The sequence below is a fragment of the Tachysurus vachellii genome, chromosome 7, assembly GCF_030014155.1.
Source record: "Tachysurus vachellii isolate PV-2020 chromosome 7, HZAU_Pvac_v1, whole genome shotgun sequence".
Lineage (NCBI taxonomy): Eukaryota > Metazoa > Chordata > Actinopteri > Siluriformes > Bagridae > Tachysurus > Tachysurus vachellii.
The window spans coordinates 17,520,462-17,535,603 of NC_083466.1; the positions used below are offsets into that span (position 1 = coordinate 17,520,462).

General features: G+C 38.6%; 1 protein-coding gene, 1 long non-coding RNA gene and 2 other non-coding genes across 4 annotated transcripts in view; all 4 read left to right on the forward strand.

Moving 5' to 3' along the window:
* The window catches only part of sema4f (sema domain, immunoglobulin domain (Ig), transmembrane domain (TM) and short cytoplasmic domain, (semaphorin) 4F), a 49,881-nt gene extending 41,657 nt beyond the window's left edge, over positions 1–8,224 (forward strand). Inside the window, exons 3-14 of the mRNA XM_060874681.1 lie at positions 974–1,033; positions 2,334–2,432; positions 2,865–2,976; positions 3,379–3,498; positions 4,514–4,668; positions 4,841–5,022; positions 5,279–5,420; positions 5,619–5,841; positions 5,987–6,096; positions 6,392–6,543; positions 6,661–6,716; positions 6,988–8,224. Of these exons, the coding sequence (XP_060730664.1) occupies positions 974–1,033; positions 2,334–2,432; positions 2,865–2,976; positions 3,379–3,498; positions 4,514–4,668; positions 4,841–5,022; positions 5,279–5,420; positions 5,619–5,841; positions 5,987–6,096; positions 6,392–6,543; positions 6,661–6,716; positions 6,988–7,766 (2,190 nt within the window). The 3' untranslated portion in view covers positions 7,767–8,224. The remainder of the gene's footprint in view (positions 1–973; positions 1,034–2,333; positions 2,433–2,864; positions 2,977–3,378; positions 3,499–4,513; positions 4,669–4,840; positions 5,023–5,278; positions 5,421–5,618; positions 5,842–5,986; positions 6,097–6,391; positions 6,544–6,660; positions 6,717–6,987) is intronic.
* A 3,272-nt stretch (positions 8,225–11,496) lies between these two features.
* Positions 11,497–14,314, forward strand: LOC132848724 (uncharacterized). Its single transcript, XR_009648758.1, has 3 exons — positions 11,497–11,538; positions 11,717–11,750; positions 14,061–14,314. It is a non-coding gene; the product is annotated as an uncharacterized LOC132848724 (long non-coding RNA).
* On the forward strand, positions 12,671–12,861 carry LOC132849335 (U2 spliceosomal RNA). The gene has a single exon (XR_009648878.1). It is a non-coding gene; the product is annotated as a U2 spliceosomal RNA (small nuclear RNA).
* LOC132849290 (U1 spliceosomal RNA) lies at positions 13,793–13,956 on the forward strand. The gene has a single exon (XR_009648836.1). It is a non-coding gene; the product is annotated as a U1 spliceosomal RNA (small nuclear RNA).
* Positions 14,315–15,142: the final 828 nt, after the last annotated feature.

Below are 15,142 nucleotides of genomic sequence, written 5' to 3' on the forward strand. Positions count from 1 at the left end.
TTACTAATCTGATGAAGGCAAATTGTTTTTCCTTAAAAAAAAGTACCTTCTTTTTACCAATGACCTCATCTCTTCTTTCTGCTCCATTTCACTAACCAAATTACCCCCCACCTCCATCAACCACTACTGATTTCTCTCATTATGAGGTGTGCGTGTATGTGTGCCCCCCTGCGTGTATGTGTGCCTGTGCCCGTGTGTGTGCGCACATGTAGAACCACATCTTTTGGTTTAGTAAAGTGTGGTATCTATATGGCTTCAGCTTGGGCTGAGCTTGTCATGCCTTGTGGCAGCATGACTCGATCTGATCTCATGTTCCATTAAACATCGTATGGCAGATTTAACAGCGTCATTATAGGGAAGTCACCACAAAGGCTGTTTCACTGTTTTATGTCTAACACACAAGCCTCTAAGAGTTTGTCTTTCAGATAAACGCTCCAGAAGAAGAGCTTAAATTTTTTAAACTTAAATTTAGCTTAAATTTTGAGTCTGGAAACTGTTGTAATGCGTCATAGCTGATTTGCAATGTAAATTTTTTTCTTCTTCTTCGCTGTTGTTTTATTTACAACATACAGTGAGTTTAAGTTCAAATGATCTAGTTTTCATGTATATACATATAATACAGACAGCTTGTTGCACTCGCTGGTTATCTGTGTAAAGTCTCTGATGAGGTTTTAAATCACAGATGATGGACAATATCATAGACTCATCATGTATTGATAAACTTGGTAATGAGCAATTTAGACATTTTAACTGTATTGAGGACTTGCCTATATGTATGTGGATAGATAAATTATAATTGTGATATTTGCAGCCTGCTCCTGTGTAATTATCTATAATGCATTTATTAGGCCATATGAGTATGTATGTTACATTGTCTTTTTGTTGCAACATGGAACAGTTCTCTGTACCAGATCATATGCTTAGGTTAAAAGCACTAAATACCCCGTTATTTTAATCTTTCTCCCATCAATAGATTGAATGGAATGTTCCAGAAGAGAAAAGCAAATCTTGTGTGACAAAAGGAAAGACTGTGGTGAGTGCATGGGGTTTTTTTTTTTTGGTTATTGTCGTTATTGGGGGTTTTTTAATGTGCCAGTACTGTGTATTGTCTCTTAGAACACTCACTAGCATGTCAGTTGAAGTGCATTTTTATGTATGAATACTCTGGTGTGTATCTACCACACAATGATTCATACAAAACTTAATTCCATTATAAATACATAAATGTATCTGCATCTCAATAAACAAGGTTTACCTGCTACTATTAAGAAAGAATAATTAATACGCTTGTGATTTATTCTCTCTCACTCAGTCTCACACACACACACACACACACACACACACACTGGGAAGTACATTTCACATGGGGCCAACATGTGTGAGAGAGTTAATTAGGCCACTTAGTGGCTGCCATTTCAGCCACCATGCTGTTGCATGGTAATGTTGGGGGGCTGCGAATGACTGACAGTCGAGAAGAGTCTCAAAGGGTGGTGATCAAAGAGTGAGGTAAAGCAAACAAAAGGCATATAAGGCACAGAAGAGAGACAGAGAAGAAGCGAGTGAGTGAGCGAGCAGTGGTAGGAGAGCCAGACTGAGCCTATATGCATGCTGTACTTTGAATTGTACGTGCGCACTTCATTCAAATCACATTAAAATCAGGAAATGCTCTGTCCTGATTGGTTACTACGTTAAAACATTAGTAGTATAGTACAAGAATGAATTACTACAATCATTCATATCCACAGTTGTTTGTTTTCTTTTCTGCTTGTTTCTTATACTTTTGCACTGAACAATAAATGAAAACCTGTCAGGTTTGTGAGAGAAAACACAGCCTCTGCCAGGGCCACCACCCTCAGGGCCAGTGAGCTGAAGAATTGTCAAAGATTTGTCGTTTACTGCTTATTCATGAGCACACACTGTGCTGTTCAAGTGATGCTGATGTGCTGCTTTGCTTCTAAGACCACAGACCTAATGTAGAGGTGAACAGTGAAATAGATACACATTGGGCTAAAAAACATGTTTTAGCCAATAAGTATCTTTACCATTGTAGAATTATTCTGCATCATAATGACCACAGTGTTCTTATGAATGTATTGTGTGATAAAATATATCTCAGCTATGTTTGTTAAATCTGGCTTTGTAATGGCATATAAAGCTTTAAATGTGCCTGGTGTCAATTCTCTTTCACTTTCTTTTATGTATTACCTGTCCTTCACGTGATATAATTATGTTTTGTTTATCTGTATGATAATTAGCTCTTTATAATATGTAATATATTTTACTTCCTGGTGTCAGACTCTGTTACTCAGTCTGTGCTCTGCTGTCCCCATCAGGCTGACTGTAATAACTACATCCGTTTACTGGAGTTTCTGGGAGATGGACGCATTTATGCCTGTGGCACATATGCCTTCGACCCCCAGTGTGCCTTTGTGGTAAGTGTGTTTATGTGCTGGTGTGTTTGCTTTCGTGTTCATCTCTCCACAACTAAACTGACTTGGCTTGCTCCCACACCCATTCAAACATCACATGACTGACATCCCGCATGACAAACACACAAAGACAAATGGCTCAAAGACGATTTGATGTGACAGTAACACAAATACGTTAACAGGCATATTCATGTGTGTTCATGATTTTCTGCCAAAGGTATTGCCAGAGGTATTAAAGTGGAATGGCAGATGGACTGACAAGTTTTATACAAGCTGATTAACATTTTTCTTGCTTGTGACTCTTTCCCTTTTTTCTTTCACATTTTCCATTGTTTATATATGGTTTTATTCAAGAATGGAGGTCAGGATTTTGGTTTGTTTGTTTGCTTATTTGAAAAAAGGACATGCTGATTCTTTTTTTTTTTCCCCATTTAGAATATCTCAACCTTTACTCTGGAAAAATCGGAGGATGGCAGAGAGAAGATGGAGATCGGAAAAGGGAAATGCCCCTTTGAGCCCAGCCAGCACTATACTGCAGTGATGGCAGGTATGAGACACACACACACACACACACACAGAATGGCACCTACAAGTGAGAGGCCATACCAGTATAAAAGCAAATGGCATATTGTGGAGAGCAACATACAAAACCATAAACTGCCCAGATCACAAGACAACTGAACAATGAAACCGACCAACTCTCATAAATCTAAACAAAAATAATGCACCACCCAAATAAAACTCACTACATACTACAGTAGAGCCAAACTACTTTACAGTATGACTGGGCCTTAATTTTGTTGCCCCTTCTAAACTCCAGTCATGTTTTATGACTCTTTTATTACTCTTTTGGTATATTGGTCGACTCATGGAAAATATTATATCCTTATTCATAGTTTTTCTTATGTTTAATTTTTTCCACTCTGATCCTTTTCTTCTTCTGTCTCAGGGGGAATCCTGTACACTGCTACTACAAGTAACTTCCTGGGCACTCTATTTGACATCTCCAGAGCAACAGGCATTGAGCAAGAGCGTATCCGGACTGAGCGGTCCATCAACTGGCTCAGCGGTGAGACACAACATGCATATATACATTTAACAGAAATATATTCTGTTTTTGCACAAGTTAGATTGGGTTATAGCTTCAGTCATGAGTCCTACAGTTTTAGTGTTCCTTATTAAACCCCCAGATGACTAAGGAAATCTTTGGTTGTTATGGCCTCGAGCAACCTGTCCACTACAACTCTTGCCTCCAGCTGTGCAAAAAAGCAGGAAAAGTGCAAAATGTGCTGAACATCCCTGTGGATAAATTAACACAGAAAAACCTTACACATCATTTAAAACACAGGCTTGTTTGTAATCTATGGAAAAAATACATTCCAAGCCCATGGTAGACTACTACAGTGCATTTCCACATACAGTAAGAAAAGTACTTCTGTAAAATAATTATGATAAATCCTAAAATGCATAACATTTTCTATCAGTTTTACATGCACAGTGACCTGGTGAGGCAGTTCTGAAAAATGCAGTGGAAAGGTTAAAAAGTAAATTCAACTTTCAACATAGCAGGATGCAATTATGTTAGTACCAGGATGGAGCAATACAACTGAGAGCATACAGTTTTAAATACATACATTTAAATGGTCTATATGTTAAACCTTCATTATTTCCTACATTCTGCACCTGATTGTGATCATCTATAGAATATACTTTTTTATGTGTAAGATAAGTTTTGTTTGTTTGTTTTATGTATAATACAAATGATTAAACTTTAACTTTAGTTTTTAGGTAGAAATTGTACCAAATCTCAGGTTTCTCTCAGTTAAGTAAATAAACCATGGCATGTTACAGAGAGTACTGTACAGCTTGCTTCACTGAGTGAAACTTCACTGGTTTCAGACAATTGTAGCACCTGTAACTATTGTAATGAGAGATATTTTCCTAAGGTGTCCCTGCATTGCACCCACTGTTACCAGCTCTGGATCCACTGACCCAGATAAAACTGAAGAAAAATGAAGTTTACTTTTGCTGTTTAACATTTTACTATGATACATCTGAAATTTTGTTGTTTTATAAATGTGCAGATCCAGAGTTTGTCAGCTCAGCCTTTATCCAGGAGGATCATAAGAGCAACCCAACAGGTGAAGATGACAAGATCTACTTCTTCTTTACTGAAGTGGCCAAAGAATATGACCTCTACACCAAGGTCAAAGTGCCCAGGGTGGCTCGAGTGTGTAAGGTAGGAGCCAGAATCTGTTCCCTTTTCTCTCATATTATTATTATTATTATTATTATTATTATTATTATTATTATTATTATTTTACTCAATGTTTTTAATTCACTGACTCCATTTCTCCTTTATTGTGGTTGGTTGTGTGTACATTCTAACATCACTCTTTCTCTCCTCTCAGTCTGATATCGGGGGCATGAAGACCTTACAGAGACGTTGGACAACATTCCTTAAAGCTCAGTTGGTGTGTGAGGATCGAGGAAGCGGCCAGCGCTTTAACATTCTAAGAGACGTCTTTACCAAACAGCATCAGCCGGGAGACCCCAGCAGCACACACTTCTATGGTATCTTCAGTTCGCAGTGGTGAGTGGGAATCGTGTCAGATCCTATTCCATTTAATTTAATCTGAACCATACATACTGGGTATCAGGTCTTACTGTATTTATGACTATCTGTAAATTAATGTGTAAATTCTTTTTTCACCTCTACTGCAATGCTGCAACTTCCCTCAGGATCAATAAAGTTTCTACCAGTCTATCAATTGTAAATCTAGCTACACTTATTACCAGCCTAATGACTGATTATATGAACTTCATCAGATGAAACCTTGTGTTTGTAGGGAGCAAGAGGAAATGTCTGCAGTTTGTGTGTACAGTCTGGAAGACATCACTAAGGTGATGGATGGACCCTTTAAAGAGCTGAAAAAGAGTTGTGAGAACTGGATGAACCCAGAGCCAGTGCCTACACCCAGACCAGGCCAGGTACATATTCACAGACATATTATGCAAATGAGTCTTTCTGTACAATCAATATAATCCTCTGGTCCTTGTTTATTTTCAGAGCATTTTACATTATCCTGAGATCTAGAGTGTACAAAATATTTACCATATTTACCTCCTCTAATATGTTTTTTTTTAAAGAATATGCATTTCTTATTCTCTCTCCTTCTCTGGTCACAGTGTCTTAACAGTGCTCTGAAAGCAGAGGGATATGATTCGTCTCTGAAGTTGCCTGATAAAGTGCTGACCTTTGTGCGAGACCACCCTCTCATGGAGAACAGTGTTGTGTCAGCACCCCTACTGGTCAGGAGTGGGGTTACATACACCAAACTGGCTGTAACGCTGACCCCTGTTTCCAATGGCAACAACAAGCTTAATGCTACTGTTCTGCATCTTGGGACAGGTGAAAAAATTCGATTTCGATTCGAAAAAAATTTGATTGACAACGCAAGAAAGTGTGTGACACTTTTTGTGTGAATGGTGCACTGCAGTGGTCTTGGTTACATTTTTATATAACACTGTGTGTATATACTTGTTTCTTCGTATAGATCATGGTGAGATTCACAGAATTGCAGTAGTTGGACCAAATGCAACTCTTCTGCAAGAAATCCCTCTTTTTCCAGCCTCAGAGCCCATCAACAATATTCTTCTATACAAGGTAAGCACACAAACACATGAAAGACAGACACAATGACAGCCTCAAAACGACATTAATCAGAGAGTACATATACATACATACATACATACCCAGAAGCTATTTACCATGCATTAGATATGACATCTAGTGAACACATGTCCTAAACAATGCGCATTTGTTTCGAAGATAACTATGTTGGTTCTGGTCATAACTAGTGAGTCTCTGCACCACCAATACCCCTTTATTTGGTTTTCATGTGAAATGTAGAAGAAATGCTTAAACAAGACACACTGTGATGTTCATTGCTCCTTCTCAGGGTGAGGCTCTGGTTGGTTCTCCTAACTCTCTGGTGAAGTTGCCTACAGAAGGCTGCTCTCTCTACCCTACTTGTGAAGTGTGTGCACGTGCACGTCCACTCGGCTGTGTGTGGAGACAGAAAGAAGCTGCCTGCAGCCTGGCCATCACAGAGTGAGACTTACACACACACACACACACACACACACACACACACACACACACACACACACACACTACTACATTCCATTAATATTCTTCAGTTAATATCTTTTAAAATTGCATTTTCAGACCTGGTGAAGTGCAAAGTCCTGACGATTTGGTCAGTCGATGTGGAAGGAGTGACAGTAAGAATCTATTATTCTTGTTAATCATGGCACCTGATTTGTTTGATTGATTTGTGAAACTTTGTATATTTTTCTATATTATCGATTATTATTAATATAGTCTATTATTTATTACTTATTATGAAATCAATATTCTCAAATATTTTAAGACCTAAATTACTCTTTATTTCAAATTATACATAGCTACTGAATTACCATTCCAGGTATTGTTTTGTGTTTAATATGCATTTACTTTTTTTTTTTTTTTTTTTAAAACCCCTTCTTGATGTAGATCGCTGCTCTACTGAGATTCAAAACCTGCATGTGGTAGAGGGGCTGCATATACTACTGCCCTGTGTGCAGGTCTCACCTCGTCCCTGCCACTGGCAGCACCCTCCCCAAAGACACATTCGACGACGCCCCACTGACTTGGAGGTTCGGGTTACTTTGGAAAGCAACGGCACTTACGAGTGTTTCTGTGAGGAAGCTGGGCGAGAGCAGCCAGCCTGTCCCAGGGCTGCATACAGACTTCTCTTACAGGAACCGAGTGCAAGTTTGAGCATCATGCAAGCATCCAGCCGTCACTTTGTGGCAGGGTACATTCTATTTTTCATCTTTGGGTTTGCAGTTTGTGGCTTACTTGTGTGTCTGTTTCACCGGCGTCGCAAGAGAAGAGGAGGCGGTCATTCTTCATCAACCTCAGAAAAGGGGCGGGACCTGCTGCCCTCTTCAGACACACCCCAATCACCCAGCAGTGGCAGTCTTTTCTCAGAGGCGGTTCCCTATACAGAGAAAAGGAATGGAACGCTGAATGGGCACGGAGGTCATATGCCTGATCTGAAGTGTGGTTATATTTATGCTAATTCAAGTGGACTCAAGCTACCGGATACTTCAGTCAACCTGAAGGAAGAATTTCCTGGCAGAGAGAGGGCAGGACAAGGAGAGGAGGAGGGACTAGGGGATGGACTCAGTGAAATAGGGGATGGACTTGTAGCACTGGAGGAAGAATTTGCAAAGTTGCATGTGCTGAGAGGAGCGCCATTAGCAAAGTGTGAAGAGAGCTCCATCTGAGGACACTTGCACCAAGAACCACAGTATAGGAACTGTGTGCGTAAACTCATGTACATCCTTGACACCACCTATAAATTTGTGTGGTAGCTTGTAGCAAATCTGAGAGAACAAAAAAATTAAGGAAATGTGTAAAGGCAAATGTGTGGGCCTATAAAGACAATCACATATACATACCCATTAAGAAGCTTTGTGTTCTCTATGAGCTCTTTTCAAGCTTGTACGGTGCACAGTGTGTGTTCATGTGTGTGTGTTTTACTGACCAGAGGGATAGAAGCAGACTAACTTCTCCAACCTAAGGTTCAACCTTCTCCAACACAATCACACAATCCATGTACTCAATGCGGCATGTGTGCATGCTTAACCTCTTTCTGAGCTGTTTTTAGCCCAGGACTCAACAATCCAAATCTGTCATGGACGATCACAAAGTGAGATGTCAGACCAAACTGCATTTGATGACTGCAGAAACACCAAAAGATCCATCAGCTTTAAGCAAAGTTTCCTTAAAGTTCTCACACTGTCGTTGTTCACTATCGACTGTTCACAGTAAGTCAGCAGAGTGGTGGGACAGACAACAGAACCACATCTGCTCGCTGCATGCATGGGGAAAATTAAGAGGAAAACCACTGTGCTGAAAGCAGGGGTACCATGCACATGATCATAGAAGAGTGACAAGTGGAATCTAACAATCTATAAAATAAAGTTTTAAGTATATCTTAATTTCTACCTAAAATATACTCTTTCCAGAGTACTGGTGACATGCAGAGAAAATAAGTACTGCAGTATATTTTAGTTTCTTTATAGAAGTGTTCATCTAGGCTGAAACTTTAATTACCAAAGGAATGGAAATATCCAGAAGAAACATTCTTGTCGGGCACGGTGACGCAAAAGGTCATGGTCCTACCAAGAAATTAGAGCTACACTTCTAAAATGACTGGTTTGTTCAATAGTCATAATGATGTCTATAACAAATATTGTACATTTAAATATTCCTTGTTTATTTTGTAGTGACATTTAAACCTTTCCACAATTGTAACTGAATTGTTGTTTTAAGTATGTCACTGCCATTTTTCTTCCTGTGCTCACTGTGTGTAGTTTTTTTGTGTGTTTAATGGAAATGTAACACTCAGGAACAACCTTTTGATCTCATACACATCTACTGTTAGCATTTGGTAGCATAGATAATCATAGATACATATTTATCATTAATAATAGTACTACTATTTCCTTACCACACTGTACTTTGTGTCAAATTTAATGTTATTGATTGACCAATTATTCCTGAGTGTTATTTTTCCTGTTTTTGCTTTTGAATAAAACCATGTTAATTAATGTACATATGTTATATTCTAAGGTTTTATTTTTATAATTTATATAATAAATGTACAGTTGTTTTGAAAAGAGATGTTTGTGTGAGCATGACCATATGAAAGAATTATGGGTTTTTTTTTTTGTTGTTTGTTTTTTTTTTTTAATAAAAAAATAACCCTGATGAAAACAGTTGTCACTTTACTAAACTATTAAAAAATTATACATAATAATGAATATATTATTATAGTAATTCTCTATTTTCTCACAAACATTTCTTCAGACATGAACATATGAAAAAATATTAAATCATCTGATGGACAATGGTGTTTAAAATTCATTGTTCAACGATTTTCTTGTCGCTGACCTTTGACCCCTTAGAAGCCGCTAAACTGATGCTTTATATTTATTTGGAGTAGCAGTTCAAACAACATTTATATATCTATTAAAGTTAAAGAACATCTTAGTGTAGTTTTATTAGGCAAAAAAAAGCAGGTCCTACATAAAGTCTGCTATTATTTGTTTAAATAAATGTCATTGTAGTAATATTTGGTATGGCATTTGTACTAATGATAAAACTCCATCAACCCCCACATTCTTTTACAGACATTGGTTAAATTATGGCTGGAAGGTCAAGACCTGACATGTGATACTAAGAAAAGGAAATTGTTTATAAGGCTCAGAGCAAAACTGTGTTTAATAAATAGTGGTGTAATTTATAGTCAAGTACTACATGATTTGCAGAAACATAACACAGGTGAAACAGCACTGGTATTTTTATTTGCAGTTTTTAACAGTTTGTGGACTTGGATGTGGTCTTCATTTTCATATTTTATAGACTATTATTTAGCGCATTATTTAATATTTTATCTACAACTACCAAAGGATCCAAGTTGTTGCATAAGTGTGTCACTGAATGCCACAGATACAAATTCTTACAGCCAACTCAAGTCAAGGGTCAAGTCAACAATATATATCGCTGTTGCAGTACACAATGAAATGAGACAACATTTCTCCAGGATCATGGTGTTACATAAAACAAAGACAGAGCTATAAGGACTTAGAAAGTAGTCCTAGATACATACTGTAAAGTGCATCTGTGCAACCTGGTGCAAACAGAGCAGGACAAAAGACAGTGCAAATAAAAAATACAAGACATTACACAAAAGACAATAAACAAAAACAGTGCTGAAATACTGGAATGAACACAGTATTATAGCAGCAGTTACATGAGATTGTAACGTATTGTGCAAAACAGGAATCAACTGAAGTGTGAGACAGCATGTGCAAAGAGCAAAAACAGTGTGCAAAACAGCATGTAAACAGTTTGATGGATATATATATTGGAAGTGTGTGTATTTGGTGTAAGTCTGTACAGTCCATACAGTTGATGTTTGTGTGTGTGTGTGGTGCTCAGTACAGTTTAGTTCAGTTATTAAGGAATTATTATTGATGGTATGTGGAAAGAAACTGTTACACAGTCTGGTTGTAAGGACCAGAATGCTTTGGTACCTTTTTCCAGAAGGCAGGAGGGTGAAGAGTGAGGGGTGTGTGGACAATGCTGTTGGCTTTGTGGATGCAGCGTGTCGTGTAAAATGTCCATGATAGAGGGAAAAGAGACTCCAATGATCTTCTCAGCTGTCCTCACTATCCGCTGCAGGGTCTTGCGTTTTAACGGACAGTAAGGGCATTGTTTCTTGTGTGCAGGACAGAGAACCAGGAAGTCCAGTTCTGGGCCTTTCTACAGAAGAGTTTGGCAGAATACTGCAGAATGCACACAAGGTCATGCGTAGATGATAGCTCATAAAATCCTCCTGACCAGGGCACTGAGATGGCACACCATGCACTAATATCGGTTGGGTTATTGACGAGTGGTACTAGGGGTGGGCCCGGGGCACCCGATGTTATCAAAAAACAAATAAACTATCTGGATCACCCTGAACACTGTGAAGGCCACTATCTGGGCCTCTCACAACCTACTGGTTGGGAAGCACGTTAAGGTACGCCTGCATGCCCTTGGAAAATTGGTAGCAGCATTTATCTCCTCTGAGCCCTGAAATGTCAGGGACAAGAGCAAGTTCTATCAAGTGAGCTGATATATATTGATGGACTCGTGCTGGTTTTGCACATGAGGCATGTTCAATATCCAAGTGACATTGTTTTTATGAATATTCTTACTTAAATTTTATCCTTAATCATTTATTTATTTATCTAGCTACTCTAACTTAGTGTGCTAATATCATGGATTTTAAACAAATGACCTGGTATTACAGTATGTCTGAAAACGGTGCACCCCTTTATACTGTTAAAAAAATTAAAATGGAATGTGTAAATGTGTATTAATTTATTGCAGTCATTTTAAAGACAGTATGGACATGTCATCATGAGGCCTTTACTTTTCGTCCCGTTGTTTTGAATTAGACCTCTAGGGGGCGCTGAGGTGGAGCTGATTGTTCAGTAGCAGCAGGTGATTACAATTTTCAGCGAACGACTTACATTCTGTCTAAAATTCGCTTATCAGGACTAATAAGTAGAGTAATTAAAGCTCTTTTCTTTATACGTGTAAACGGTAAGAGTGAGAAACAGTGAAACACTTTTGTTTTTATGATTGGAAATGTTTTTCTTACTTATAATTTTACCATCAGATGGTTTTGGATTTCTGGCGATTCGTGACATTGTGTAAGTTTCACAAAAGGTGATTTATTTATTTATTTTGGAGACATAAGTATCTTCTTAATGTGTTAAATGTTGTGAAACACTGTATGTCCAGAGTAAATGTAATGAAGGTAGTCAGAGCTGTATATAATTAAACAGGCCTCTAAAGTGCTGTGTGAAAATGGAGGCCTAGTGGCGCATTTATAAAGACCACCTTACTTTCCTTTTTACTACATTTAGGACTGCTGACAACGTTGTTCGTGTTTTAGTGGCGTTACAGTGATTTTATTGGTAAATGTTTTCATCCTTTGCACCACAAATAGTAAAGGCTTTTTATGTAATTGCTATAAATCGGTTTATGGTGAAATTCACATGCAGTTTGGTGATTCTGACTTCTTATTGTGTTTAGGTTGCCTGTGTTATATTTATTGGCCATAATTAATCTTGTTTTCACCGAGAAAGCCTCGTGTATAAAAAGTTTAACCCCGAATATAGTAGGTTATTAATTAACGCCGTTTTTTCTTCTTCTGCAATACCACATTTGACCACTGAGAGGCACTGTTATATAATTCAGGTACATTTGTAACATCTCTTTAAATTCCCCACATTTGGTTTTCCATGTTTGTTGTTACAACTGAATGATTTTAAAGCAGTTTAATGGTTTGTTTTGAAAACTACTTTCTAACCCAGTGTGATCTTGTAGTGTGGAGGAGTTTGTATTCTCGTCTCTGATTGGTCGCTTTTTGAATTCATTATCGTTTCCTTTGTGTTTAGGTGTTAATGATTACTTACATAGACATTTTCCTCTGCTGATTTTAACATGAACAAAATGTTAGCCATGTATTGAATGATGTTATTCGCGGATATGAAGAGAAAACGGTATTTACCGTCCTCGTGTTTCCACTTGTGTAGAATGACACCGTTTCTTGTGTGTAGTTGTAGGTATCGCTTCTCGGCCTTTTGGCTAAGATCAAGTGTAGTATCTGTTCTTATCAGTTTAATATCTGATACGTCCCCTACCCGGGGACCATATATTAAATTGATTTTTGGAACAGGGAGATGGAATAGGGGCTTGCTCCGTCCACTCCACGCATCGACCCGGTATTGCAGTACCTCCGGGAACGGTGCACCCCCTCTGTACTGTTAAAGAAACGTTATAACGCTACATTAGTCTAGCTCGAATACAACACTTGTGTTTCTGTGTCCGGATTATTTCTGTTTCCCTTTATTTCAGGGCTTTATGTCATCTCTCTATATTCACACTTCATCACAGAAAAGGGGGGATTTAAGGGGGTTTATTTTAAAGCCAGTGTGATTTTATACAACTTACTCTGTTCTTTAAAGTCGCGCGTTTTACACGCTTATAATCACAATTTCTCTCTGCAGCGGACATCAACTTGTGACACACGGAACTATTTATCCGGAACTGTTTATCGGAAATATGGCGTCCGGGCTCAAATTAGCGGTCGGACACAGAAACGTTTTCTCTAGTTTTGTTTAACAATCTTTGTTCAAATATTCTGATTATAGTCACCTGGAATTACAAATGCAAAGATTTCACACTTTATCCTTCATCAATGTGCAATAAATAAACGTTATCGGATGTTGATGTTGTTTACATCTTCGATCTAACTCTCCTCCTTACCCTCAAACCGAGGGGGGAGGGGGAGGTAACTGTATCGGGGCTTTAACACTATCTTAATAAAACTCACTGTTCTTGTCTCCTACTGATTACAGTACAGTGTTGTGTCAGTTGTTTTGTACCGACTCTTTTTAGTGTAAAGTGCAGATGTATTGATTTATAAACGCATTTTCCTGAACACTGTGGATCTCGTTCCATATTCAGCCGCAGTGCATCATGGGAAGTATCGTACTGTCTGCTTGCTTAGACAATATTGGTCAACATTCGGCTTTAGATGGAATAAATGTAGTGTTCTTTTTGCAGCATGTGTAGACTGTGGTGTTTTAGTGGTGCACGTTTGTGTAATGATTAAAGCTGGCTTCCTCTCCCTAATGGTAAAGGCTGTGTGTGGTGGTGCAGTCACTAGCTGATGGAGCTGCAATTCATACTTACCTGGCAGGGGAGATACCATGATCAAGAAGGTGGTTCACCCAGGGCGAGGCTCAGCCATTGCACTCCGGCTGTGCTGACCCCTGCGAATTCCCCAAATGTGGGAATCTCGACTGCATAATTTCTGGTAGTGGGGGACTGCGTTCGCGCTCTCCCCTGATATTCACTGTACTAAAGTTAGAAACGATTCTGTTGCGTTTGCAGGACTTGTGTATGTTTTGTAGCTCTCTGTACAATGTACATCTCTTGTGTATGTTCTGTAGGTGTGACCTGGGTATAGATCAAGATTCAGGAAGTACAGGCCTTCACAGATATCCGTGCAACAGGGGAAAACTTTGTTTACCAGGGGACAACAGGTTGGCTTTCCTGGACTGAATAAACTTATTAAATGCACTCTGCCTTGAATTGATTGTTTTGGCATACTTTCTCATAGGAACTGAAGAGAAGTTAGAAGTATACATGAAAGCCCCACACATCAATACCTGCTGTTTGATTCCCACCACCCATTGCAGTACCAATTAGGGAGGTGGTAGCTCAGTGGTTAAGGTGTTCGACTACTGATCGGAAGGTGACTGGTTCGAATCCCAGGTCCACCAAATTGGTAGTGTTATAATTGAAGAATGAGGTGTACAGTGTAACAAGGAATGGGGAGAGCACTTTTTGAGATACATTGCCTAGTGCCTTTACAACAAAAGCAGGGTTCCCACGCGTCCTGGAAAACCTGGAAATCCTGGAAAATTAATGACCAATGTTCCAGTCCTGGAAAACACATGGAAAATGAGAGAAAACATAAGTTGTCCTGGAAAAAATCTTGTTGTCCTGGAAAATGATTATTTTTAAATATTCTTGATCATTTAAAGAACAGTTTACAACTGGTCAAAACAATTAGTAACAGAAAGCACTCTGTACAGGGACGCTGAGTTTTGACAGGTTTTTTGTTATGCTGTTTAATCTCGCTGTGACGGATGACGCAGTCTTGTGTTGGCGATTTCAGGTGCTAGGAATGGTTTAAGTGCTCAAATGTTTTCAGCAAATGGTGACGGGAAAGCAGGTTATATTAACCTTGTTAATCTGAATATCATGTGCAAGGGGAATGCACAGCAAACTAAAGCATGAATGACGGCATTGGCCTGATAAAGGAAAGGGTATTAATATGTGCGGTCTTTTTATTTTATAAATGTTGAAATTTCATTCACATGACAAATTGTCTTTAAAAGTATAGTTAAGTAATAGCCATAAAGTGTACGTTGTTTTTAAGACTTCTGGAGAGAAGAACATATTACTTTAGGCCGCGAATCTGTGAGCCTTGTCTTTTTTTGCTAAATTTGAAATGTCCTGGAAAAGT